The sequence below is a fragment of the Diadema setosum genome, chromosome 5, assembly GCF_964275005.1.
Source record: "Diadema setosum chromosome 5, eeDiaSeto1, whole genome shotgun sequence".
Taxonomy (NCBI): domain Eukaryota; kingdom Metazoa; phylum Echinodermata; class Echinoidea; order Diadematoida; family Diadematidae; genus Diadema; species Diadema setosum.
Window position 1 is genome coordinate 19,738,457 of NC_092689.1, and position 27,162 is coordinate 19,765,618.

The 27,162-nt window shown below is 38.6% G+C and overlaps 1 protein-coding gene across 1 annotated transcript in view; it reads right to left on the reverse strand.

Annotated features, from left to right (window-relative positions):
- Positions 1-456: 456 nt before the first annotated feature.
- LOC140229184 (uncharacterized) overlaps positions 457-27,162 on the reverse strand; it is a 46,721-nt gene continuing 20,015 nt past the window's right edge. Inside the window, exons 2-8 of the mRNA XM_072309450.1 lie at positions 11,863-11,943; positions 10,132-10,180; positions 9,171-9,228; positions 7,450-7,541; positions 6,463-6,538; positions 5,563-5,850; positions 457-1,542 (exon numbers count right to left, since the gene is read on the reverse strand). Of these exons, the coding sequence (XP_072165551.1) occupies positions 1,262-1,542; positions 5,563-5,850; positions 6,463-6,538; positions 7,450-7,541; positions 9,171-9,228; positions 10,132-10,180; positions 11,863-11,943 (925 nt within the window). The 3' untranslated portion in view covers positions 457-1,261. The remainder of the gene's footprint in view (positions 1,543-5,562; positions 5,851-6,462; positions 6,539-7,449; positions 7,542-9,170; positions 9,229-10,131; positions 10,181-11,862; positions 11,944-27,162) is intronic.

Consider the following 27,162-nt stretch of genomic DNA (forward strand, 5'->3'; position numbering starts at 1 on the left):
CATGCTGTTAGCATCACATGTGAATTTCGAGTTTTATCGTTTTGCATTTTTTGTTCGCTATTTTTGTTCCAATAATATCATAGTTTAATGATGAATTGCTTGATGGCACTTCGCAGCACAGAGTTAAATTTGGTGATTTGTGACGCACAGATTTGACAATATATAGTTCCTTTATTTAGTACGGTGTGGTAGCCATTACTAGTTACACATCCAAAAAAAAATGTAATGCGGACGGGAGACATGTTTAATTGACTCGCAAGTCAGTGTGTCACTTTATGAAGTGAAACTGCCATGGCAGAGGGAAACTCCACTTCACTCTTCAGTCTGACTGACTGAATGGAGAGAAATAAATGACAGAACAGGACAGGATGTTTTGTTTTGTTTTGTTTTCGTTTGTTTAGGTTCTTTGTTTTTGTTTTGTTTTGTTTTGTTTTGGGTTTTTTTTTTTGGGGGGGGGGTTGTTCGTTTGTTTTTGTTTGGGGATTCACACGTTTCTTGAAGGAGTGAAGCTGGTCACTTATTCCTAGGCAATGAAATCATCTCTTCCTCTAATTTGCATAACGTGAATGAGACCGACTTGGCTATTCATTTATGTCCGAATGTAGTGAAGGTTTCACTGACCCATTCCATTCGTTTTACGAGTCAAGTCGAATCCGTTGTGGAGGTTCACTTTGTTCCTTTGTAGACAGTTTCCACTCCTACATATGTTTTCTGCCATTTTAGTGTGTGGCTTGGCTGGGTTTGCTTTCAAAATTTTTGTCTATCTACAGAGGCTGCATATACAAATTTATGATCCTCGCATTCACATTGTTTTACTCTTCATATGTATACGTTGAGGGGGCACTGTCGCAGTGTGTCTGCAACAATCCATACAGACTCTCCATCTTCACCGACACAAGAAACAAATACAGACAACAAGCCCACAGATTTATAGTCATTGTAACCAAGTCATGTGACTAATATCTAATTTAGGGCCAACCATGAGGTAAATATCAGGTCTACGTCTAACTTCTATAACGTATCAAGTCAGACACTGGTCACACTGTACTTACACCTGTATTTCACCTGTGTGAAAATGCTAAGAAATGGAGACCTCATGGGCTGTGTTTTTATGTGACTAACTGAGAGTTAGTAAATGCCATATAGTATGATGGCAGCCTTGTACATGTACACGGAAGCATTGGGAAGATAAAGACCAAAGGACATCAAACAGGAAGTGGAGGACAAAAGTACCCAATACACAGAATGGTAACTGCAATCGTTATCTACGGTTGTCGAAGTCGATCTCAGACTTTGACCGCTTGCGCTCCCTGAACGATCCCATCATTCCTGTACGGTCGACTTCCTCTAACGTCTCCAAGGAGCTCAGCACGAGGGCGCTACCTCGCCGCTGGTGAGTCAACTGTAGCCTCCTGGCAGCCGCGTGGTCGCGTGCGTACGACGACGGAGAGGACGGCGTCGACCCACCAAATGTGCTCGTGGGAAAATCCAAACTGGAGGGCTGGATTTGGAGGCTAAGCCTTTGTAGTGATCGCTGGCGGTCTACATTGTATGTATTCGTGGGTGTGATTTCATGTTTTTTTCAATCGTCATGGCGCATGAATGTAGGGGAGGAGTGATGTAAGTCGGTGATGGGAAGGCGGGATGGATGTTGGCGGTAGCAATGATAGATTGTTCAGGGTATGGGTTATGATATTAGTGGGGAAAAGGGTGGCAAGGGGATGAGAATGCGGAGGATATTGATTGAAGTTATAAAGAGTTATGGGTTGACCAAAAAAGGATGGATGGAGCAGTGCGGAAACAGAGACATGCTCGTCACGAAATGGGAAAATGAAATGAGAAATTGTGCAAAGATGTTAGGAAGGCGCGCCATTCGGCACACAGAGCGTTGCATTCAGTTCGGCAAGAACGGGGATGAAAAATGACCACAGCGACAATACAGCCGAGTGAATGAATATCCAGCGTGAGCATGATGCGGAACGGTGCGAGTTTTATAAAGACCGGCGGAGTTGACAAGTATAATAGCGCACAGTGCATAACGCCAAAGCAACAATTAACACAGTACGACAGAATATCAGTTTGGTTGAACAGAAATGGTGAAAAAGTAGTTTTTTAATGGTCAGACCCCAAATATTAATAGCAAAGCGATTTGTGTCCCAATTTGTTGGTGTTGGGTTTTTTCGTTTGTTTTTTTTCCAATGGAGGACGTTCAATTTTTCAGGTGAACAAAGCGTATTAAACGGTGAAGTATTCGTCAATTAGAATACGAAGAGAGGGACGAATATAAACGTCCATTACGTTTATTTTATGATGGTAACAATAAGTGATTGTTTTGGAATAATCAAATAGGAAATCGCATGTAAAAACATCACGTAAATCACACATCGACAAGAGGGTTATAGAAAAATAAAACCACACTAGCGTTGTATAGATTATCAAAGCAGGAATGGGTTTGTAACAATAATACAGCAACAGGGTAGAGACGTGGCTTTGTTGGTAATGGAGAAAATGATTTCACATGAAATGTGCGGCAATTAAGAAATAAGATTAAATTATTAACGACAGCTCATTTGAACAGCGAGACATAGTTGGACACAGAAACACATTGCAACAAGCGTGTGTGATTATTATTGTTTAATTTCAGTGGCACATGAGTTGAGGCAGAAGATGTTTGATCGTGGGTTTTAAAAACAGCACACAGGGAATGGGTGAATGAGAGGAAGAAATAACAATAATCAGGTGAGCTTAGTTGAAGTATTACAGAAGTATTGTGAGTCTTTGTACTAAATGCCCTGTAAAAACAGCATGCAGCGTACAACCCGGGTTAATTTGTGGGAAAGGGAGCAAAACAAAAGTAAACATAATAAAAGCAAAGTTAGATAAAACTATTTCTTGAACATGAATAGAGATCGTGAGTCAGTTACAAAAGCAATGTATCGTGATACATCAAATCAATTACGGTCAAAACCTTACAAGTAGCATTTGATATTGCACATACAAATACAGACTTAGACATACACTAACATAATAAAAAACAGACATGGATCATGCACATAATTAACACATGAAAAACTCTAAACCAAGCTTTTTAAGCGTTCACATTTCCACACCTTGGCAAGTTATAGATAGACAAATAATTTCAGGGGAAAAAGACTTTTAGGTACATAAACTGATTATTCAATAAAAAAAAAAAAAATAAAAAGAACCATGATAACATTTCCAAAAATTCACTCTTTTGCCACAGTTGTCAAGTCCAGTCACAACAAAGACAGTATTTTCATTTCTTTTTTTCTCTCTCTCTCTCCTTCATTTATTTCCAGCTAGGGTGGCTAGGGCGACAAACGCGCTCAAAAGGCGTTCTGTCTTTCAACGGTATTCTGTCCGTTTATCCCATCAGTTCGAGACATTTTGTGATCTCTCATCCATTACTATTCGTCTTCGCAGACCCAAGTTTGTTTTCGAACTCGGGCATGGATTCAGAAGGGGAGTCGGGTGTATCGTCGGAAAAGCGCATGCGCATAAACTTTCTCCTGACGTTGTTGATTCTAAAACTGAATCTCGACCTGCGCAGAAACGCCAAACTTGGCGAAGCAAATGCGCGCGGTACGTATCCTGAGGCTGCACGACAATGACGAAATGACAAGTTACAAAGCAATTGACCAATGAACGGAACATGCAGTTCAGCGTGCAATGACACGGATACGTACGATGACAAGGAGCACGTGTGGTAGTTGTTATAACAGGCAAGTAGAAAAGGGAAAAGGAGTGAAATTTAAAAAACAGACAAAATCGGGAAACGTGTTAAGAATTTGGGGAAAAATCAGCAAAGCAAAGGCAAAATATTCTGAACAGGATATCGTGATTTGAACTTGAAAGCAGGCTCTACACTGTGTCTATCCTACTGGGGCAAGCTAAGGGTTAGACGCTCTAAAAAAATTTCGCAGTGTTCTTTTTTTTAGAGCAGACTTTAACATATTAAAGCTGCTGGGACGAAAATTAGCTCCACATACCATGAACTCATTTAGCCTCTACACGTAAAAAGGGCGAGGTTATTCTACGGGAAAGGGTACATGAAATGGCCACACAAATAACAGATATTGATCTTAGAACGTTACTAAATGCTACAGGATTTCTATGAATTACTTGATGTGAAAACTATTGTACAATGGGGTATTTCTTTTTTGAATGAGTTTTTGTGCTCATTGATAAATAAAGACTGTGAACAAACGTCTCGCTTATTATTGATTTCTTCAAGAAAGAAAAGTGAAACTCAAGAGACGAAGAAAGCTGAGGTTTGGGAAGGGCACGTAAAAACAGAAGAAACTGTAACAATAAAAGTTCGAAGACATTTTCTCGAGAGAGCACAAGCGATGGATTCCCCTTTTCTATAAAACAAAAACAAATGCTGCCTAAAGTCACTTTTGTGTTTACATAGCCTGAATCTGATGGCACAATAATGACAAACTGTGCATTTCGTACAAGGAGCAAACACGAATCAATAAACTTTTCTTATCGTTCATCATTGCCACACCCTAGTGCCATGGTACTTTGAATGCAAATAATCCTACCACATTGTATGCTGAAATTGAAATGCAGTGCACATTCCTTCCTGCATTCACAACACCAATTGATAAATATCAATACGATACTAAGAAGTAAAATACAAGAAATATAACAGCAGGTAAACTTATTTCCTTTATCTGTGTGACTGCTCTCTCGTTTCGCTGTCATATTTTGTTTTGCCCGAGTATTGTTCCACTCATATTGTTAATTCTCAAAACCAATGCCCTTTTGGGACTTTATAATATCTGAAAGCCTGTAACAGCATTATGTCGTTATTTGATGCTAAGAGTGCGTATTGAATTGGTATGATAAAAATGGTACTTGTCATACTTTCAAAATGTTCCCAATTCCCCTCAACAGTTGAACAGATCTTTGCGTATCTCTCTCACATTTTAGCCTCATCAAGTTTGTTTGTAGCATGGCAATTTGTGTGTCCTCTGACACTGCCTACCTCTTTCTATGCATTTTGGTGATTCCCTTAAAAGTGTGTTGTACATCTTTTGTGAAATGATTTCCATGCCATGCACACTAAATCCGGCATGGACTGCATAATGATTGTTTCAGGAACAGCGTAGCCAGCGTGGCTGTATTGAAGGAAAGCTATTTGTCGAACATCGAGTGAATAGTTTCACATTGTTTCAAAACTTAATACCAGTGTGCCACAAATGGCTGACGTCACCCGTGGTGTTCTGTCGTTCCTGCCAGCATCCGAATAACATCTCTAAATCTTACAGATTTCATCGCGTAGACAACATTTTAGGTGATTGATTGCGTTTTTGGAAACAGTAGCTTATGACGACATTGTCAGCTGCATTGAATCAGTATACAAAGAAGAAGACGTTTGCTAGAAAGAGGTAGTAATGTGCAGGGAATTTTACAATGTGATCACGTGTCATAAGAGGCTAAGGTGAGACATGCTCAGAGAACTGATGAAACCACCTGCCCTGAGCAGCCTCAAGCTGTCCTTTAGCCTCGGCTTCACCCGGGGAACATACTGACCATGCTTGCGGCCTTGAGACCCGGCCGGGCTTCCAGACGTTCCCTGGCCGTCTTCTTTGGCGTTAGGGTCGCGGGCCGGCACGGCGGGGTCGGACTCTCCCATTCGCAGGTAGAGCCCCTTGGAGCCCAAGAACGGGCAGACTACTTTTGCTAGTAGGAGCTCCAGCTGTACGTACTCCTCCGAAGGCGTAGCTGCCGGGTTACCCGCTTCATGCACGGCGTGGAGGTTGAGAAGCATCTGCGTGATCTCAGGTGGTACCTCGCTGTCGTTGCACTCTGATAATGCTTCTACAAAAGTAAACAGTCATGTATTTCAAAAAGAAAAACGACATCATTATCACAGACATTGCAGCATTTTGCTGCCTTTCTTTGGGTTCAGAACTTTGCAATATTATATGATGTCTCTGCCCCCGGTGCTTAGTCATAATTGCTGTAAATAATGCAGATGGGATTTTATGGCAAAATAGATCCTTAAAGAACACCAAATGAACTTTTTGTAACAGAACAAGAACAAAGCACAAACCACACAAAATTGCTTTATCAGTTGCCATAACTACTATGCAAGTTAAAGTTGCAATGTGACTTCCGACAGTCAAGTACAAAAGGAGACGCTTTCTCTTCTCAGTAATCATCATCATCATCATCATCATCATCATCATCATCATCATCATCATTGTCGTCGTCGTCGTCGTCGTTCTCATGCTCATCATCATTATCATCCCTTTTTAAATCATTCACCGTGATTCGGGACTGATTTTATTTTCCTTTCACCGCTCTTTTCCGTATATACAGGCCGGTTTCCAGGACTCACGAAGATTATATTCAGACCTCGTCTGAATGTGTTTTCTGCACATTGCTGGTGTTTTATTAATCATCTCTGATAGAATATACGCAACTCACTCGATAAGGGTAACTGCAGTACCACATGGTCCCGAAAACCAAGCAGTGAGAGCTGGTACATCGTGTGTCCTTTGGTCTGAAATACAACAAGACGAAGGATTTTTATTTTTTTTTCACCGCGTTATCAAAAGTAACTTTATACAGTCTGCTCATGTTTCCGTGCGTAGTGTAAGATTGACCTAAGACTAGTCGAGTTCTAGCACTAAGCACGTGGTACTTTGTAAAAACCCAAGTAAAGACCGATTGTCATTTATTTTTCTTCGAAAACCTGACTGAGTCTAACTGGCACGATATGTTTTCTACAACGTGATCGTTATCTAATTAATAAACACGACAAATCCTAAATAAGATGGCATATAATAAAATGAGGAAGAATGAGCATCTTACTTCAACGAAAGAGAAAGTTAACAGAATCAATGAATGTGAGAATGCATGGATATGCAGATTTAAGTGATGCTTACAATGCTTCTGAACAACAGTCACAAATCATTTTTTCTTCAAAAATATACTCATCCCTCAAAATCTGCTCATGGAGATAAGAGAGAGAAGTGAAGAAGATGTAAAATTCCGATCGGTGCATCATGAAACGATACTAGAAGGGGAAAAACGAAGAAGGTAAGCTATGCAGACTTAGGAGCGTGGACTCAAAACTACGAAAAGTTTAATGATCATCTTTGTTTTCGTGCTGTGGAAGATATCTTTTTATACATATGATTTATGACATGCTAAGTTGCTTCATTATATTTGACACTTATTTTCGACACTTATTCGAGTTAGTGAATACAGTCATTCTTTCTTTCTGTCATTCATTCATTCATTCATTCATTCATTTCTTTTAATCCCGGTGTTCCCAGAGAATAGGTGGAATTGGGGTATCATAAATTCTGCTATCATTATGAGATGTGCAGAAGGACTTCACTTAATTAGGAAGGGCCTGGTTGAAAACACAGTGAAAAGCAGAATAGTGAGGAGAAGGACACGACGTACCTGAACGGGGTAGAAAATAGCACGTAATGTGGGCAGAATTTCACAGAAGAAACAGTTCCACAGGTCAGCTAAGCTCGAGAGCAACCTTGGTCCTGGTAGAAGAGGTATAATGAAAAAAAAATACAGTACATTTTTAATTAAAAGACACTTTACTCGATTAATTTTCAGTGAAATTGATCTATATATATATATATAAATATATATATATATATATATATATATATATATATATATATATATATATATATATATATATATAATTATATTCTCAATTCAATGGCCTCATTACGAAGGGGGGGGGCAGCTCTATAAAAAAATTTATTTTGTTTACAGTCCTTTTGTGCATGAACTAATGTGCTATCATTTATATTTCTTAAAGAAGACTGGGACGATTAGAACGTTTTTTAAAGTGGAATCATATGAAATGTTTCAAAGATTCAATCAGTCATATTCTGTATTCGCGCACTGCCATCTAATCTATGATGATCTTTATTCCATTTGTTCTGTACACTTTTTCACATGCCGTACACATACCCCATTGAAAACTAAAATGCAAACTTGTCATGGTTTAAAAGATATATTTCATTTCAGACATAATCATTCTGATAAATATACACAATGAACGATTTAAAAGAATACTGAAACTCTATGAACTGAATTTGCAAGAACATTATAAATAGACAACGTACAGGGAAAAATGTCATGACAGGAGCGAAAAAAGCACATTTTACGCCGAAACAGAAATGTGTACGGCAGTTAGTCCGGGCTTAGAATAGCGATATGACAGAAAAAGTATACTTTGAATCGGGTGCTCGTTAGGGACTTGGCGACATACAACTGATAGTAGAATCGACAATCTGTCTTGAGCAACCTTCTGAAACAACCTGAACAACTCAGCATTCCCTACCCTCACGGAGAATTCCTGCTGGATTTTGCGGAATATTACAGACGCTGTCTGACACAATAAACAATAGAGGGCGGCATACGGTTTGCCATAGTTACTTAGATTGCTTCTCGCCTAATACTAGCCCACAACCTACGGAGGAAATACATCTCGTAACGGACAATTCAGCTTGAACCCCGACTGGTCTGCAGGTGGGATAATTCATGCTCAGTATGAAAGCTGCTTCAGTCCGGTTGATGGCGGGACTAACAGGGTCCAGTAAAGTGGATATGAGTGAAATGCTTAATTATCTCGACATGTTTGCATCAATTTAGGAATTAGATGAGAAGCATGGCAAATTGTGTACCCATGGCACTGCATACCTCTTTTTGTGCATTTCTATAAAATTGATTATAACAACATGAGATCATACTCCCGTGAAAGAGCTAGCCGACTCAGAATAATTCATAATCTTATTGTGTCTTTTTTGCCCTCAAAAAGTCATGCAGTAAGATCAGATCTACCTTCATCTATACTAAATGACCCCACCAAAATCAGATACACCCTCTTCCATTTCAAACAGTAAGAAATAGAAATAAGTCTACAATGTTACTTTTCTCATTTGGGAATGATTCTATCAGCCAAATGAGCGTGCAACACGTGGAAATCTTGCTACGGAAACGGTTCGTCATAGGCACGATAAGATGACTTCAGCCTATTATACAAAGCGTTCAAACATTCTACAAACATCAATGTGACATCAAGTCAAAACAAACTTCCGGTATCTAGCTCCATGATTGGTTGAAACTTAAATACAAGGTGGTTATGTCGGTCTTACCTCCATCGTTGTCCAGCGATTCGTACAGGATCTTCATCCCTCGCTGTAGTAAATTTTTCTGTAGAATTTGATAAACAAAAAGGTGATCAAAAAGGTATGGTTTATTTACTGCTACGACACAAGGATTGCAACAAAAACCGGCGCTTAACACAAGGGGTCCGTTTACAATAAGCTACATATTGTTTCATATTGACTTCTTATGGTACTCGATAATAATATTATCAAAGAAGTCAGTGCTCTTCCAGTGAAAACTTACCCCTCCCCCCACCCCCACGGCCGAACACTTCGTTCCGTCAGTATTGTAATGATCCCTGTAGCACACGAAATTGACTCATTTAACCCAAAATCAATATTTTTCTCTTTGTTGTTTTGAGCTTTTATACCCATTACATAAGCCAAAATCACGAGACACGTTTATCTCCATGTTTATTATTTCGTTATTATACCTGTATGTCTATGTATGTCATGAGTAGGTTTAAACACTATAACTGATTCTGTTATGTTGTTGTTAAATTGTTGATGATTCATCACATTAATTCTTTTCATTTTTACAAGATGTGTAGTGGAAAAATAAAATAACTGAAAATGAAACAGATCTGAACATACAGACGTTCAACAGGACATGACTATGCAGGGGAGAATTAAAAAAAAATAACTATGTCTGTCTATGCAGTGTGAAAGAAAGCCATGCGCTTACGAAGGACGGTGCAGGAAGTATTCACACGAATATTCACACTTTTACACAGGGTAGACTGACTTAAACAGTCTAGTGATGTTCAGTGAAGAAAATTGATTTAAATAAGAAAACATTCTGTGAAAGACTGTAAAACTGCTAATGCAACATCATCATGTAACGAGAAATGTTTATTATTATTATTACTATCATTATTATTATTATTATTATTGTTATCAAACATAAGTTTACGCTAAACGACTGGTACCATCAATCCTAATGCCTTACCTTGTAATATTCTGAGATGAAAGACCCAATTTCCGATTTTATAGCCACTCTGAAACGTAAACATGAGAAATTCACTTGAATAACGGCATAAGTAGGCATTTAATACGAACTCGATAGGAATGATAGATGCAGTTATAAACATTTAAGAGAATGAACGTTAAGATTTGTTGTATGAACAGGTATTTGATATCTAAGGTAATAGAAATACTAGAGAAAGAGACAACGAAAGATGAATAGGCAAAAAAGAAAAGAGACGACACAACAAAATGTCACATCAGTTTGAATTTATTGATTATTAGCCACAATGTACCTTCAGATGGATCGATAGTACAACGCCATCTAGCGGTGAATATTCTACAGGAACCGGCAACGTTCCCGAGGAGTTACTATTAGTCACGGTTGTGTTTGCCAGAATGTCTGATTTCCCGGGAGACTTCGGCGTGTGTCTTAATTTGTGGCAATAAAATGTCAAATGGTTGAAAGCTGAGAATAAAACGTTCTGATCACCACTGTACCTCGTGCTGCAACTGAATGCAAACCAAGAAATTCTTGTGTCAGGTAGAATCTTCGCGACTCGCAACTCTAGTCGACTCCATGACTGGCAGCCCACACATTTTAATGTATAGAGCATAAGTAACAAACAACGACAATAATCTGAAATGCTTTACTCCACTAAACACGTCATGGCTGTGGAATTAAAGGCGCATTAACCCCCAGAATGAGAGCTATTTTGACTGAAAGCATCTGAAAAGCCCAATCAGACCTTTTAATCAGACCCTGTGGGCTTCGACAAATATAGCTGGTCACGTGACTGCGTCGACGCTTGCTTATTTAAGACAGGGTTTTGTAAACGAAATGTCACAATATTTCCTTGCCGGGTTTGTGAGAAGTGCATTTACTCGATGGCAATGATGACATTCAGAAGGAGGAACGACTTAAGTGCAATCTGGAATGTTTCACTTCAGGGGATGGTATAGTTTTGGTTGAGATTGGGGATTCAGATTTTAACTTTTTGCGAGATAATTAGATACCACTCATGAAATATCAAAGAGCATACAATTCTTTATTTGATGAAAATCGGTTTTGAAATGGCTGAGATATCACCAAACAAAGTTTTAAAAATGGTCCTAACAAAAGGTGGGTTCCACCTTCTATAGATAGGACCTCTTTGTTTTTGGATATCTCATCCATTTCAAAGCCAATTTTCATGAATTAAACTTTGAATTCCTCATAGAATATAGTATGCTCTTTCATTGTTACAAGATGTTTCCCATTTTCTCACACAAAGGTGGGAAACGTGAAGCCCCATCTCGACCAAAACTATATTATCCCTTTAAGTTTTTAGGGTCTTTTCTGTCAAAAAAAAAAAATGCTTGTACACGATACGATTTAGTGATTGAATCCATTCTCGAATGAATAAAACTCCGGAGTAGTAAACCTTACACAAAAATTTGCACTGAAACTAAAAAGAGTAATAATAAACACTGAATTTGTAGAAGCACATTGGTGCCACATCTAGTAGACTTGTCTTTTGATAGATTGTCTAGAAGGAAAACGATGATGATCAATTCCATTCGTATAAAACCTCATTGTGAATGCATGCAAGCACGTTTACAATGCGACAGGTTGTAGACGTCATAGATATCGGATGACCGTGGAAGAATGAAATATGCATCACTTTAGATACGGACTAAATATTACAGGACTGAATATTACGAGGACGTTACTTACTTGACCATTTTGTTGAGCTCGTAGAGCTCGCCTGGTTGGAGTTTGCGTTTGTTGAATACTGATAGGACCTTACTTTGAACCCTGTGGAAAATGAAAAAGAGAGAGAAAGAGAGCGAAAAAAGTGTTGGTTTTAAGGAATGTCACGACTACAGTGATTATATCTGCGTTCCCCGACTCTGTCAGTATCTGTGGAAAACATATTCCTAATGAATGTATCACGACACGTTGATTAGAAATTGATTTTTCGATGGATTAACATCTGAAGGACGTAGAACTACTATACTGCTTTGGAAATATCATTGAAAAGCGAATTTCAGTTGGCAGTGCACGGTGGCTTGTCAAAAATGTCACGCCAAATGTTGCCTGATTGATCGTATCGCTTCAAAGATTTAAAACCAGATGACGACTTTGTGATCGGCTGAACCCTGGCTGTGCCTGGTATGGCGGTAAACATGAATGTATTCATGGGGGCAAATTACAAAGCAACCCTGACAGAGACGCTCACTAGCACCTTTGACACTGTTTGATAATCATGCAATATTCATCCGCCTGTGTCTGCGAGCGTGTGATATAGTACCAGTGTTTATCTGTTATCGCGTTTGTCTGTGCATTGGGTGTTTGTATGTGTGTGTCCTTGTGTATGTTTGTCTGTGCTAGTTGATTAAATATCATTTAAACGTCAGAAGTAAGATAATAGCAGTTTCTTGTTGTGAATTTGAATATTATAAAGAAGTTATATAGTAACAGCTTGCATCGTCACTTCCCCGTTGACATTGTAACGTTCACATTCGTATATGAAATTATTAAAGGAACATTCCAGACGATTTTCCTAATTTCACATCATAGTACATAAATCGACAGCTCCATGTATAGATTTGTGGAATATATTGTGGTCCTTGAGCAGAGAAACTCCTGTATACTCTGAAAAATCTTAAACAAATTACACTGAACAGTGTTGATGACATAGGAGCCTCACAAATTTCAGAAATAGAGCAGGGTAATTCCATTTATACAATACCACTTGCTTAACAAGTTCACTTGTGTAGAATGTATGCATGCCATCTTCTTTTGTTCTGCTTCCTTGAGCCCCAACTCATACATTCTTATGGTGAGGCTGCCATGTCATCATCCTTGTTCAATGCATTTTGTTGTAAAATTTGAAAACGATCTTTTTCCTCAACCCAATCACTATAAATTCTGAAAGTCTGTACTCGGTATTATAGTTGTTCTAACGTAAAAGTCTGAAAATCATCCGGAGGTCTCCTTTAAAGGATTCTCGGGGTTGGGTTGTTCACATATTTTGTTTTTTGCATTCTTCCCACTGGCATGCATGCTGCTCAATTTCTTTTAACTCCTCTCGTTATGTAAAATTCATGATCGATTTGATTGGTATTCATATATACGAGATCATCCATCATATGTCGCTATTATTGGATTGAACTGACTTGAAATCTGGAGCACGACACCTGATGCTGTGTTGCCATACATTTTGAGTCTCGAGAAGAGTTATATCATCAATCCAGAGTGGTTCAAGTGCTCAGCTTTAAAAGGCTTAGCTCGTGGGGATACAATGCCTTGATGGCGCCACATCGCAGAGAGGCACTTAACTACACAGCATGAGCAGATTGGCTTGTTTTACACGTAACACTCAAATTTAATGCACTCATACCTCTATAACAAAGGTTATTCCTGACTGCTAGAAAACCTGCCCAAGAATTTTGCGATATAACAACAAAGTACGCACTGGATGACTATAGTTTTGAAATGTATTCAGCACGTATACCGTATAGATGACTGGAATAGCTCACTTACTATATAGGTCGGGAGAGAAGAAGTTTCTACAGATTTGACGCATATGCACACCTGCCTATGATATTCTGTGTTCACATGAAGTATCGTGTATTTGCGTGTGTGCGCGTGTGGTGTACAGTCTGTGAATTAATGAATGTTGCGTGCATGGGATAACATAATCACAAAGTGCTCACAAAGCACATGTCTCTATCAAAGCAGTTCATATCCCCTAATGTCGTGTAGCCCCAGAAGCATTTTCTTTAAAGCATCCTGTCGCCCAACTATTTTGGCTTGCCGAATCTAGGATGTGTTCAATATCTAGATGAAAAAGTGTGGTGTTATTGAACTTGCCATGAGGTCATCCTGCATTATTTGACCAACGTCAAGGTACTCCTGGAGGAGGAGTTAACGTAACGTGCTGACACTGACCGTTTCATAATGATAATGGAATATGTGGGGAAAAAAAATCTTGGATCAAGACGGCGGACGGGTTCATTACCAGAACCTGATTACATTGTTCCGCGGCGTCAGAAATGCATTCCTGACGTTTTCAGAACATTTTGCCCAAATCCGTTGACAGCTTTTTGGAAAAGCTGTCTACAGGAAAACATGTATAGACAAACAGAAAACACACAAACAGCAAGCTAAAAACAAATCAGAACAAAAAAACAAAAACAAAAACGTACCCTTCTTGGCAAGGACAACAACGTGGGAAATTTCAAGAGCGTGAGCGAGTTTCTCCCGGGAGAAAATTTGTTTAGTACAAAACCGATAGTACCCCTCGGCACAGCACCTTATACTCAATTAACCTATCAGATTAATATCAAAGCGAGACTGAGGAAAAAAAAAAACCAGCGGAACTCCATGAAACGATAAGGTACCGTATTACGCTATTCGGCGTCGTAGTATGGAATACATTTGACATTGAAATCCCCTGTGAAATAAGCGATGCTTCGTGCACAACAGAGAGTTGAAGCTCCAGCTCAATATTCATCGCTCTCCCCTCCCCCCCCCCCCCCCCGCCGCTCTCTCTCTCTCTATCTCTATCTCTCCTACTCCCTTCCTCTCCCTCTCTGTCAAATTGAACATTCATGAGTAGCGAGATGAAATTAAACTCCGTCACCCTGTCTATATTATATATCGGTTTGATTCACACTCTTGGAGACGGTTGCTTGGCAACAATCAAATCCTGTCAATGCTTCGGAGACCTAGTCTTCTAGCCTTGGGACCCCTGGGATCGTACATTGATGCGCTCGTTTACAAATGTAAGGACAGTTGACAAGCTTAGCGAGTGAGCAAAGACAACTGTACATCAAAAAGCTGGTGATTTGTACCCGCCATGGTTTTAAGTTCACCATCATTTGCTGTTGATTCTTCCATGGTGAATATTAACATCTATATGACATGTTCAACCACGGGCTAATTAAGAAGTACGGCATGATATTTGTGTTTCATCACAGAATGATAAGATCACTCATCGTTCGTTAAAAAAAAAAAGAGAAAAAAAAACACACCAAAACTATAAATATAATGCACTCTGATTTGGCTTTTGGTCTAATATCATTTGACAAATTTCTGGTTTGTGATACATTTGCTGATGAATGAAATAAGTTAGCCTCTTTCATGAAATACTCAATTTTATGTATTTACAATATTAAATGAAGAATATTACATGTTCTGTCCATTCACATGAAAATGGATAAGATTTTTTTTCTTTAATCCACATTGGAAACTCAAAACCAAAACAAAACTGACAAACATTTCCAAACAAATTATCCCTGATCATATTAATCATTAAAATGAATATACAAGTAGATGAGTCAGTTTATCAGTGGTATTACTATGCTTACTCATCATCTTGGAGTATATTATATATATCAAGGAGTAGATGTGAACTTAACATCTGCAATGTGAGTGGATTACGTTTTGTTATGGAAGCTGTCTCGTCATTACACACAAACTAATCTCTACACGTTTGGATTGTATCTCGTTGGAAGACCTGTCCTGATGGACATACGTGCTCTGGAAGTCTGCAGTACTCTACTAGCACTGACTAGCATACATCACGTAAATTATGACATTCAATTTTAGAAATACTCGAATATGATCCATTCTGTCACTACAAAAAAAAAAAGGAAAAAAAGATAAGTTCCTTCTTGCTCTCGTCGGCCGATTTCAACTAACTCTTGTAGCGGTGACATCTGAGACTTGATATCACTTTTCAAACGCTGATAGAGGAGTCAAGGACAGAGAACATGCACTTTTCATTCTATTTTCTGTTTGACCAGGATATTGAAATGATACAGCTATAGTGACACAAAATTGACACAATCTACCGTACGGGACTGGTACTATACTGGTCCATACGACTAAGAACTGATAATGATGACACTTATAAAACGTAATCACAATCATAATGATGAATAGCATCGCACACACACACACACACACACACACACACACATTATATCAATCATCCCTATTCTAATCGATGAGTAAAATTAGGTGAATTGTGAGGACTGAAAGACGCTCCCATCTGACTAAATGCTCTACAATGGTTTTACTAGTCTTAGAAGATGTGTGGGCTCCTTTGATATCACACCTGCTCTGGAGTGGAAAAGATTGTATGAAAGAAAAACGCAGCTGGAGCATTCTTGTGCCCCTTTACTGGAGCCGACTCCAATCGCAAACGTCCGGGAAAACGGGATACCAGTTTGTCTTTTGGCTAGCCACGCTTAAACGGCACCAAGTTTAAAAGCTGTATAGTCATGCTCATGTATTAATGCTGGGTCCCCTGGCAATCTGAGCTGGTGAAAAAAAAAAAAAAAAAAAAAAAACTCATTAAAATCTATTCTTGCGTTAATCTCGTCAAATGCGCCAAATGTAAAAGGAATTTAAGATATTTGATTTTGAATATTGTAAATGTGATATGAATTATTTGCCTTTCACGATGAAATGAATTGCACTAGGCAAATTATGCTCATCGCGGTTCTTTTTCTGGTATGTGGTTATCATTTCTTGTAGCAATATCGGTTTCCTAATGAATTAGTAAAGTGAAAAGAACACTGCATTGGTTGATTTCTCCCTAAATGATTTCCTTCTTCCTCTCTCGCTGTAAGGCGTACAGGGCCAGCGGGTATTTTGATGTGTAATACAACAAAATGACGTAGAAAACAGTAAAAAAAAAAGTTTATCTTATTTTAATGGAAAAACTAAGAACAGTTATATCCTTTTGTCTGTCTATGACATTATTATTTTCGCCATGCACTTCATAGACTGACTTGACTGCAGGCTTTAAGTTGTGTTCTACATCTAAATGTCATCTTCATCTTGCTGCAAGGAGAGCGGTTTTTTACCCTATCTCTTTTAGGTGGGTAGCGGGGAGTCTGGTGGTCGGTGACCGCCGCATCGTACGACAAGCACCTATCGTGCATAATTCATGCAAGAAAAACACGCCCGAGAAAGTCGGGCGACACAATAGAGGGGCCAAGTTCGCATTGCTCTCGGGGGAGTACGGCATCTAATTCTGCAGTCAAGACGAATTAAATCGGTGTGACGGACCCACAGAATGTGCAGCAATTTCACCAGACAGAGCAGAGAGGAGTTCTTCCGTGCAAGCAAGCACAGCTAGGAGCGACAGCCACCATCCCACAGCACCTTGCTACTGTCGTCAAACGTACACGATGGTAGCAACCATTTTGTTATTGCTTCTTTCTTTCTTTTTTTTTTTTTGGGGGGGGGTGAGGTTTATCGTTGCAACTACAATGTCACTTGTTCTTGGAGTTGTGACAAGACTTCTGAAATTATGAACAAACGAGGAGTACGCCCTAATAAAAGAAGAACTTACACCGGGAGTTATTTTGGTTTGTCCCCTTTGTGCAGTCCTCGTCTTTTAGAACCCTTGTTACAATAATTCAAGACTGACAAAAAAAAAAAAAACCCTAGGTAAAGAAAAAGATAGAAGAGGGGAGCAAATTCATGACAAATTACGTTCTAAAGGTGAACCTTTTAAACAGCCTACACCTACGCGCATATGGACGATATCATTTGCCTTGTTCGAAAATGAGAACACCACTTCTATATTTATAGTGAGTAGGCCTACATCGTGATACTTACGATATATCCCCAGCTTAGGAAAAGCGCTATATTATAGTATATACCTGTCCTTTCAATTTCCCCCAGTCAATTTTTCATAATTTGCCGTCTTGATCGCTTGATCCATGGGTTTCATTAAAGCCCCTTAAACCTTGCGATTTTAGTTTCCGTGCTCTTCACTTAGTGTAGGCTATCAATGTCGTGGCAAATTAAGGATACTACAGTACATAGCTTGGCGGAATGTAGGTGTACATTAACGTCCTTACATACCGCTCATTTACGTTTGCAGAGCGACAACTTGCTTTTCTATCTCAGATCTTATGAGAAGTCTAACGAGCTTCTTGAAATCATTCCGATCTTAAAGTCACTATTTACTATTGGGAGCAGTGATGAAAAAGATGTTCGAGTTATCACATATAATGCACATGTATAGTAAAATTGTATCACAAAACATCCCACCGTATAAAATTTCGCAATAAAGCCACGAATTTTAGGAGATACTTGCATCACTAATTTCTCAATAAATCATAACTGTAGACAGTTTAATCGAGAAACGATTCTGATAAAAGTATTCTTCATATTTTGTATATTTAACATTACTTAACATTGATTATACTGATTAACATGTTTACATTAGTGGGTCTATCCCTAGCTCATAATTTTAGAACTATTTTGAAACACTAAGGCTGTGTTGTTGTTGTTTTTTTTTCATGTGCAAATGGTAAAAAGTGGCTTTAATATTCTAATATCTATTGACGATCGTTACGCAACAGGACTTCTTGTTATCAATCTATCAAGTGATATTCACGAAGTCAGCCATCTCCATGCAGTTGTCACCTTTCAATTCAATTCAAATGATTTTATTTCCACATAAAGTAATACAAACCAATATATATAACGCTTACATGAGTACATAATATTTTAAGGAATTTTAATCACATAAGTTTCAACAAAACATGGATATTTGACAATTATAATAATATCAACTTTGTTTTCAGATAAATAAAGAAGTAAGAAATACAATTCTATTTTGTAGCTCTATATGGAAAAGAGAAATTCACAAGAGAAGCATAGCTTGTAAAGGAGTCATGTATGAAAATTTTGATATCATGACGTCAGGCGAAACAAACAGAAAGAAGGGGCTGTAACAAGGACAAGAACGAAAGCAGGGACGAAACAGGCAGGAAAACAAACTAAAGATAGGCATAACAAAGACAGGAAGAGAAACAAAAACCAGTATAGAGAAAATTTGGTTCCTACATGGTATCCTCATTGGTGAGTCATGATAACGTGACAGGAACCATTTTCACAGTTATAGAGCAAGATGGAGTCTTAATGAGATTAAAGGACAAGTTCACCTTCATTGTGAATGCAGCAATATCAATAGAACACGTCAGTGAAAGTTTGAGGAAAATCAAACAATCTGTTCAAAAACTATGAATTTTTGAAGTTTCACTATCGCCATCGCTGGATGGAAAGACTACTACAGCTTGTGATGTCACATGTGTAGAACGATATAAAGAAAATATGAAGAAAATTACACATGTTTTCACTTGTCTTCATGATAAAGGAGTACTTGACTTGTCTCTTTCAGAAGGCAGGGGAATACTATTACCCTTAACATAAGTCAGTGGAAGGCAGGGGAATACTATTACCCTTAACATAAGTCAGTGGCAATTCAAGGGAATGTGCACTTTCTTCAAATAACGACATTTTGTGAAATTCTCTTTTCAGTTTCCTTGTATTGTTCTACGCACGTGACATCATAAACTGTAGTAGTCTTCTTATCCAGCAGTGACTAAGAAGAAACTTCAAAAGATTCGTAACTTTTGAAAGGAATGTGTGATTTTCCTTAATTTTTCACTGATGTGTTCTACTAATGTTGCTGCATTCACTCAATCCTCATGTATATTAAGGTGAACCTGTCCTTTAATAATATCATCAACCCTTATCTTCCTTCTATAGGTAAAATCCTCCATAGGTATAGCACACCACTTCCTTGTTGGATAGAATGAGAAATTATGTTTTCACCGAATATGATTCATATCTTTATCAAATTTCAGTTTCTTTATATCTTTAATGCAAAAAAAAAAAATCCCATTGACTGTCATTTCTAACTAAAACTGTAAGTTGCACAATAGAACGGTTTATATACCTTTCTGCATCACCCATTCCAAAACAACGTCTTAATAATTTACCATTTTCAGTAAAAAAAAAAAAAAAAAAATGAGAGAACAAACGGGTATACGTCACGAGACCGACACCCACGAGTCATACAGCCTACGAGTTATACAGCCCACAAGTCATACAGCCCATGAGTTCGACACTATAGGCAAACAAGGCCCACGAGACCGACACATTGAACCCCGCGTTGTATCTGTCGAACTCGTGGGCTTTTACCTAGTGTCGAACTCGTGGGCTGTAGGACTCATAGACTATATGACTCATGGGTGTCTGTCTTGTGGGATGACCCGGAACAAACATGGGGGGGGGGGGGGGTTGTAATGCTAGTCATCACGTCCCCTCCCGTAAAGAGGTATGGTGTATCATGATTACTTTAAGTGGCGCGTCTTTTTCCCGCGTGACTACATAAAGTTATGGTTTTCGGCACGATGTCTACGTCAGCACACGATGATTTAAAGAGAGTGATTGCAGGTGCATTAACAGGGAAGAAAATGAAGGCTGGAAATATTTCCTTATTTTTGTCTTGACGTTGGCCGCCGGAGGGCATCCTTCCTCCTCTTGTATAAAGTCATTCTGAGTACCTTCAGCTCATATAACTGTACGTTCCAAACCGCGGTGATTTAGAAGATTCGCACTCAAGTCATGTTTGCTCTTTGTGAGATAAACAAGCAGTTCTTCTTCCATCAACGCGTTGCATCGATGTTATTACGTCAGGGGAAAAAAAAAATCTGCCCTTTCTCTCCCTCTCACCTTCAATTCAACTGACGAACATAATAGATGCATACAGACCAACATACACACAAACACAATCCTCCTTTCATTCCCTCCATTCACTCCTTCTGGTTTAATTAATCCTAATGACTCTCATAGAATGTCTCCTCTACATGCGTTAAAACACGTACACATATATCGGTCTGGGCTTCACAAGATGGTATCATACACAACGATTTACCGTTATATTGCCAGTGCTTCAACACACTTCACTCTCTCCCTCTTCACTGGACAAATGGAGAGTGGCCACGTTTCTGTCGTTGTTTTTTTAGGCTGGGGTGAAACAGCGCGGTGATAAACCCATTCCCCAATGTAAAATCACAGTGAACATTTTTTAGCTTGTAAACTCATCGAAAAAAAACGGTAAATGATGGATCCGCACTCATTACCACAAGACCAGCCAGAGCCAAGCACTGGCTCAACGAATACATGAACTATATTATACACTATTACTACTATTATACCATTATAGCAACAACAAGACATTATTTATATCGTATACTCTTTTGAAGCTAATTAACAAAAGTTCAATCGACACAAATAGCTTAATAAAATACTACAATCGATTGTTGACTTTACCACTGAAAATGTCACTGTGATTTGTATTAACTCAACATTTGATAGACTGAAAAGAGGTAGTATTATATTTGACATGATATGCACGTAGCTTTATAGAAACCTATCAATCAAAACCGTGCTGGATTAATAAAATAGGGTACACAATTATACAAGTTTTAGATTAACTTTCGACGGACTAACAAAAAGAAAGTCCGCTTGGGGATGAAAAAAAAATCGGATTCGCGAAGAGAAAATACATTATCTTAACTGGGCACCAATCTTTCTAGATCAGAAATCCTTATCAATTACATCATACACGTTTTGCTGATATACAAACAGATATCTCTTTTTATCATAACATTATTCATCAGGAGAGTGGAATATACCAAACACGTTTATCCAAACGTGTCATGAAAAAAAAAATCACAAACAGAACAAAACAAAACAAAACAAAACAATATGTGCTTTCATTTGTTCCTAATTGCTACTTTTTTGAATGAAAAAAAAACAAACAACAAAAACAACCGTATAAATTAACCAAGGTTTACGTTCGTTTAAAAAAATCTATGGATCTGCTACATCACAGAACCGTTTTCAGGTCGCCAGCCTGCAGATTACAAGCGCGCCATCATTTCATCGCCTGAAGAATTCTGGTATAATGAAATTGAAACAATTCTCTCTTCTAGCCCTTATTCAGCATACTGCACTCTTCAAAACGATGCGAATATCTGTATTAGCATTTGAGACGGTTGGATTGTCGACGAAAAAGAATGTGATTGATTACTCAGGGTAAATCCGATCGACCGATTTATGCCATCTCTTCTGACGCCATCTGGATATTGGACGTTCAGCGATGATTCGTGAAAATGATAACTGCGTGGGAGAAATGAAACTATGGAGATTTGCGTGGACTGATCCTTCCTCGTATTTTGCCGTAACCAAATGCTGGGATTTGACATGACAAAATCAATCGACAACTGGCCACATAAAAAGACAAGTAACTAACAGACATAAAGGAATATAAGCTCTCTATATTTTGGTGATCACCGTTTTTGTTGATTTCTTTTGGGGGGCGTACGTTTGTGTGAACGTTTGTATGTGTCTGCTGTGCTATGAGGAGGGGAAGAGACGAAGGAACTGATTTTTGTCCAGTCTTTATATCTGCGTTATCTTCTCTCCTTCGTCACTATGGAAAGGTCAGAGTGTCTGGATGTGGGTGTCTGGATGTGGGTGTTTTTTGGGGGGAAAACAGTACTCATCATCCTTTTTATGATCAGTATATTGTGCATGGCGGCCGCGTATACCTGTTGGCAATGCCATGAATTCTTCGTTGATTTGAAACTCTCCGCATCTCTTGATGAAGGTCATTACTCAAGAGAGGCAGGCAATTGCAGCCAATCTCTCTCACGCAAAAAGTGACAAATGTCGAGTAATTCGCCTTCACACGGACACCTCCTGCTTCACTGAAGGCTAAACTCACCTACACCATCGTCAGCAAAGTGACTGACTCATCACAATCATGTAAAAAGCTGAGACTGAGATGAATATCTCAAACTGTTATTTGAGGGGAAACCGAAAAGTCTAACGTTGTCGCTAAGTATCGATGGGTAAATCGCTTTATAAAGGGATATTGCAGATTACACGTATGAAGAGCAGTGTCTTTTCAAGATGCCAATTCACGAGAGTGAGCCTTAGATTATGATATACTATGGAGTGAGCGGCCTTGATGAAAATCCATCATCAAATGATTTACGCCCTCAAGTCGTAGCGTTCCCTCGTGGTGGCAGAATCGAGGCTGGGGTAACCTCGCCAACTTATCCCCCCCCCCCCACCGTCCTATATCCCTCCTGTCTCTATCCCCAACTTATATTGCACCCTGTTCTGAAGGCACTAACATATCGAGCCATGGCTGTGCCGCATCTGTTTATACACGTCATGCCTTGGTTTGTAAAACACACGTCAGCCATCACTAAAAGCACGCACTTCGTTCAAGCTCACATCTAGCGTAGATGGAATACATCAAGAAATAACATACTAGGTACAGAATTCAGTTGGCCCACAACTCATTTTGAGGCAATTTGACGCGCACTAAGAATGTGTGCACTTCAATATCACACGGGAAAGATAACAATACGTGCGAACGATAAAAAAGACACTCCGGGTATTTCGAGGCGTTTCGTCAAAAAATGGATTGTAAAGCCACAATGCCTCTAAAGATGATGATATATGTTGTACTGTCCCAGTTGTTAGCACTGTATAGAAGATGTACAGTGTAAATACTAACTGGATCTTCCACTGTCTTTTGATTTACATATTTCTTCTCTCCACTTCCACACGAGATGCAGAAAATTCTACCTAAATACAGTGTTTTACCTCAAGAAAGACTGTTTATATACCTCCTAAAAAGTTAATGAATAGACAGACATGACCATAGGCAAAAAATGGAGGAAAATAAATCATGAATAACAAATTCTTCACAAAGACAGCGTTCTTGTTTAATGTACAATTATACTTTAATAATCATGAAATACGTACAGCTATATCTCGATTGTTATTTATGAGTTAATGTTAAATGTGACTTTTGTATGATTCCAACAATTTGTTGTGTTATTCGTTATATGGAATACTTCGTACTTGTATTGCTATTGTGTTCGACCAGGTTCCTTTTTTTTTCGCTGTTCTATTTTCATCTCTCTAATGTTTTATTTCTTTTCCAAGAAGAGTATATTTTCCTTGGGACATGATGATCTATGTTGTTTTCAGGCAGGTGTTAGAAATACCCGACGAATTAAAGGCCAGATATCTATTTTAATAGAGAAGCAACACTAGACAAAATTGAATCAAATCGATCTGAATTGAAGAGAATTAGAATGGACTGAATTATGCAGCTTCAACTCCCACGTAGAATAATCCCACATTAGCCATTTAGTGAACTACGAAAAAAAAAAAATATCTGATTCATCATTATTCTATAAAGGGTTAAAGGAGGAAAACTGAATGGGTACTTTTCTCGAGGGATTCCAAAGAGAAAGAAAGAGAAAAAGATATAGAAAGGTCAACTTTACAGAGAGGTGGTATCTTTGTATGGCTACTACTTTTCAAATACATTATCATAGTGGTGTCATCGGGGTGCGATATTTCGTCTCTCCTAGAATCCTCCGGGGCAATGGTGTCACTCCTCCTGCTCTCCATCATGCATCTTCTACTTCCCTTTCTGCTTGCTGGTGCCAACCGGACTGTCCACGCTTATTATATACCCAAAAATTATTAAAATCGCCATTGGAATGCTAACAAAACAGCAGCATATAGATTATAGATTACATTCCTTGGCGTAATTTCTCCGTCAATAATTTTGACCAAATCTGCATCATGAACAGATAAAATACTCCAAACTTTGACTACTTCAAACACGTGTGTGTGTGTGTGTGTGTGTGTGTGTGTGTGTGTGTGTGTGTGTGTGTACGTACATGTGTGTGTATGTGTGTATGTATGTGTATTCTCCCTAGTTGCTTTATATTGATGAAGCAAAACTCACACTGTCTTGATTGGACTGTATCCTTTATATCCTATCATTCCTTGCTCGCATGACAAAGAATGCATGTTACAAGGTTGAGAGGGACGAATTTAATTCTGCGGTGTCTTCTGTATGTAGACCTGGGCCCTGTTTTATGAAGAGTTATAATTGATTATATAGTTGATTTCTAGTCTATGGCAGCCTGTGTGGTATGGAAATTTATAATCGATTATATCTTTGATAAAGCGGGGTCCTGACGTGATATGCTGGAATGAATTGTCTTTTCCACTTTCTAATCATTAGACGTTTAGTCAGTTCATGCGCACTGGTTCATAATGAAACAGCCTAATAGGCAACTTGTCTGGACAGTTCCCTTCCTTAGGAGCCTACGCTTGTACAGGGCAGAAAACAAGTTGTACGTGTTTTTGTCATGTCACTGACGAAAAAATAATGAAGCAATTCTAGGAGAGGTACTGCTGTATGTCTTCATTTGATTTATGTTTTCTGGTATACATTTCCACGTTTTGATGATTTGCATATTACTCAAAATGCAATACTTAATGTTTATGTTCGTAAAATCTAATAAAGGTATTGGTCATATTAAACAAAACAAAAATGGAAAAAAATGTCTCAAACAACATAATTATTATAAGAATACATTGCATATACATTAACTTCTTTCTGTGCTAATGGGTCAAATGAGCACAAATTTCACACACAAATCTACGGACAAGAAATAAATATGGCACATAGAGGGTTAATATCATACATGCATGCACACACTCAAACGTAGGAAACACGTGTCGGCGGTACAAATGGGCATAATCGCGGTAACAAAATAGTCTCGCCTCAAATACATTATGATTCCGACTCCATTAAAGTTTCCCCGTGGACAGTTTAACGATTCCCTCCACGATCGATCTATTTCTTTAACGGCATGCACGAGGCAAGAGAAAATCTTCGAATGGTTCCGAGGCGCCTTTTTAACGCGATGCGGAATTCGCCGTTTGCCGTCGTTTTGAAAGAAATAAACTCTGAATAAGACGAAGCACCCTAGAGAGCATGTGCCCTTCTACACAGCTTCCTATTTAATCGATTCGTTGCGATCTGGCGACTGTTTGGTTTTTTTTTCTTCTTCTTCTTCTTCTTCTTCTTCTTCTTCTTCTTCTTCTTTTTAGCAAAGACACTGTCTTGTACCAGTATTCTTAAAACAAACGCGAACATAAACACACACATACGCACATACACGCAGACACAGACAGACAGACACACACACACACACACACACACACACACACAAACACACTTTACCTTTATTTCATCTATCTCAACGTATCAGCCACTGTCAACCTATACCTACCTGTATCTATTTCTCGACATCCCATTTTGTCTCGATTGCTCTTTCTGTCTTCTTCTCTCTCTCTCTCTCTCTCTCTCTCTCTCTCTCTCTCTCTCTCTCTCTCTCTCTTGGCTTGTAACATGTCAGTTTGTTTCAACACAATTGTATAGTGAACGTCATCTTCGATTTCAAACTTTATCCCCTCCCATTATCATATCAACGAAATGCATTACTATTTAAATAAAAGCAATTCGACCTTCCGATGCCGCCTTTCCCAGTTCTTGCTTTCAGTTTATTTTCTGATTTTTTACCTCTCCCAGAATAAATATTCGTACTATTCCTAAATGTAAGTTCTCTGTACATGTACATTCATAATTAAATCGCAAACCGCATAACTAATGTTCCCTTTATCATCAAAATGGAAACCGTAATTACTGTGACTCGTGTTTTATACAAGTGACATCAGCTCTCTGCAAGGGGTCAAACAAAAAAAAAATACAAAGATGTGTTATGTTTGGAGCAATAAATAATACTCTGTGAGGAGGGAAACATTTTGACAGTTCCTGAATGACTATGACTGCTAAATCTTGTTTAAAAATCTTATTGCGATAAATCGAACGAATCCACTGTTTCTTTCGGGAAAAAGAAAGTAAAGAAGAAAAAATTGGCAAACTCTCAGAAATGAAAATATTCGCTGGGCAAGGCATTTGGGCATGTGAAACAAGAAGGCAGAATTATTCAAAGTAACATTATTCAGCCTGTCTTCTTTCATCCCAGCAAATAATAAGCATGCATTCAACTCTCGACTGATTGTCATTTGATCGCACTGAGGCTTTCAAACGTCGTGGTGAAAAACACCTTCAGGCGCGTCCACTGTGCAACAACAGCGACCACTGATACTTCTATACCTCAACATCCACCGAGGATATGTACTGCAGTGAGATCTCGGCTCAGGCTTAAAAAACACAAGCCGTGGTATATTTCTTTGTTTGTTGGTGATGGGTGCAGTTTCCATCACGGCAGTACTTCAGCTGGTGGGTATCAAACC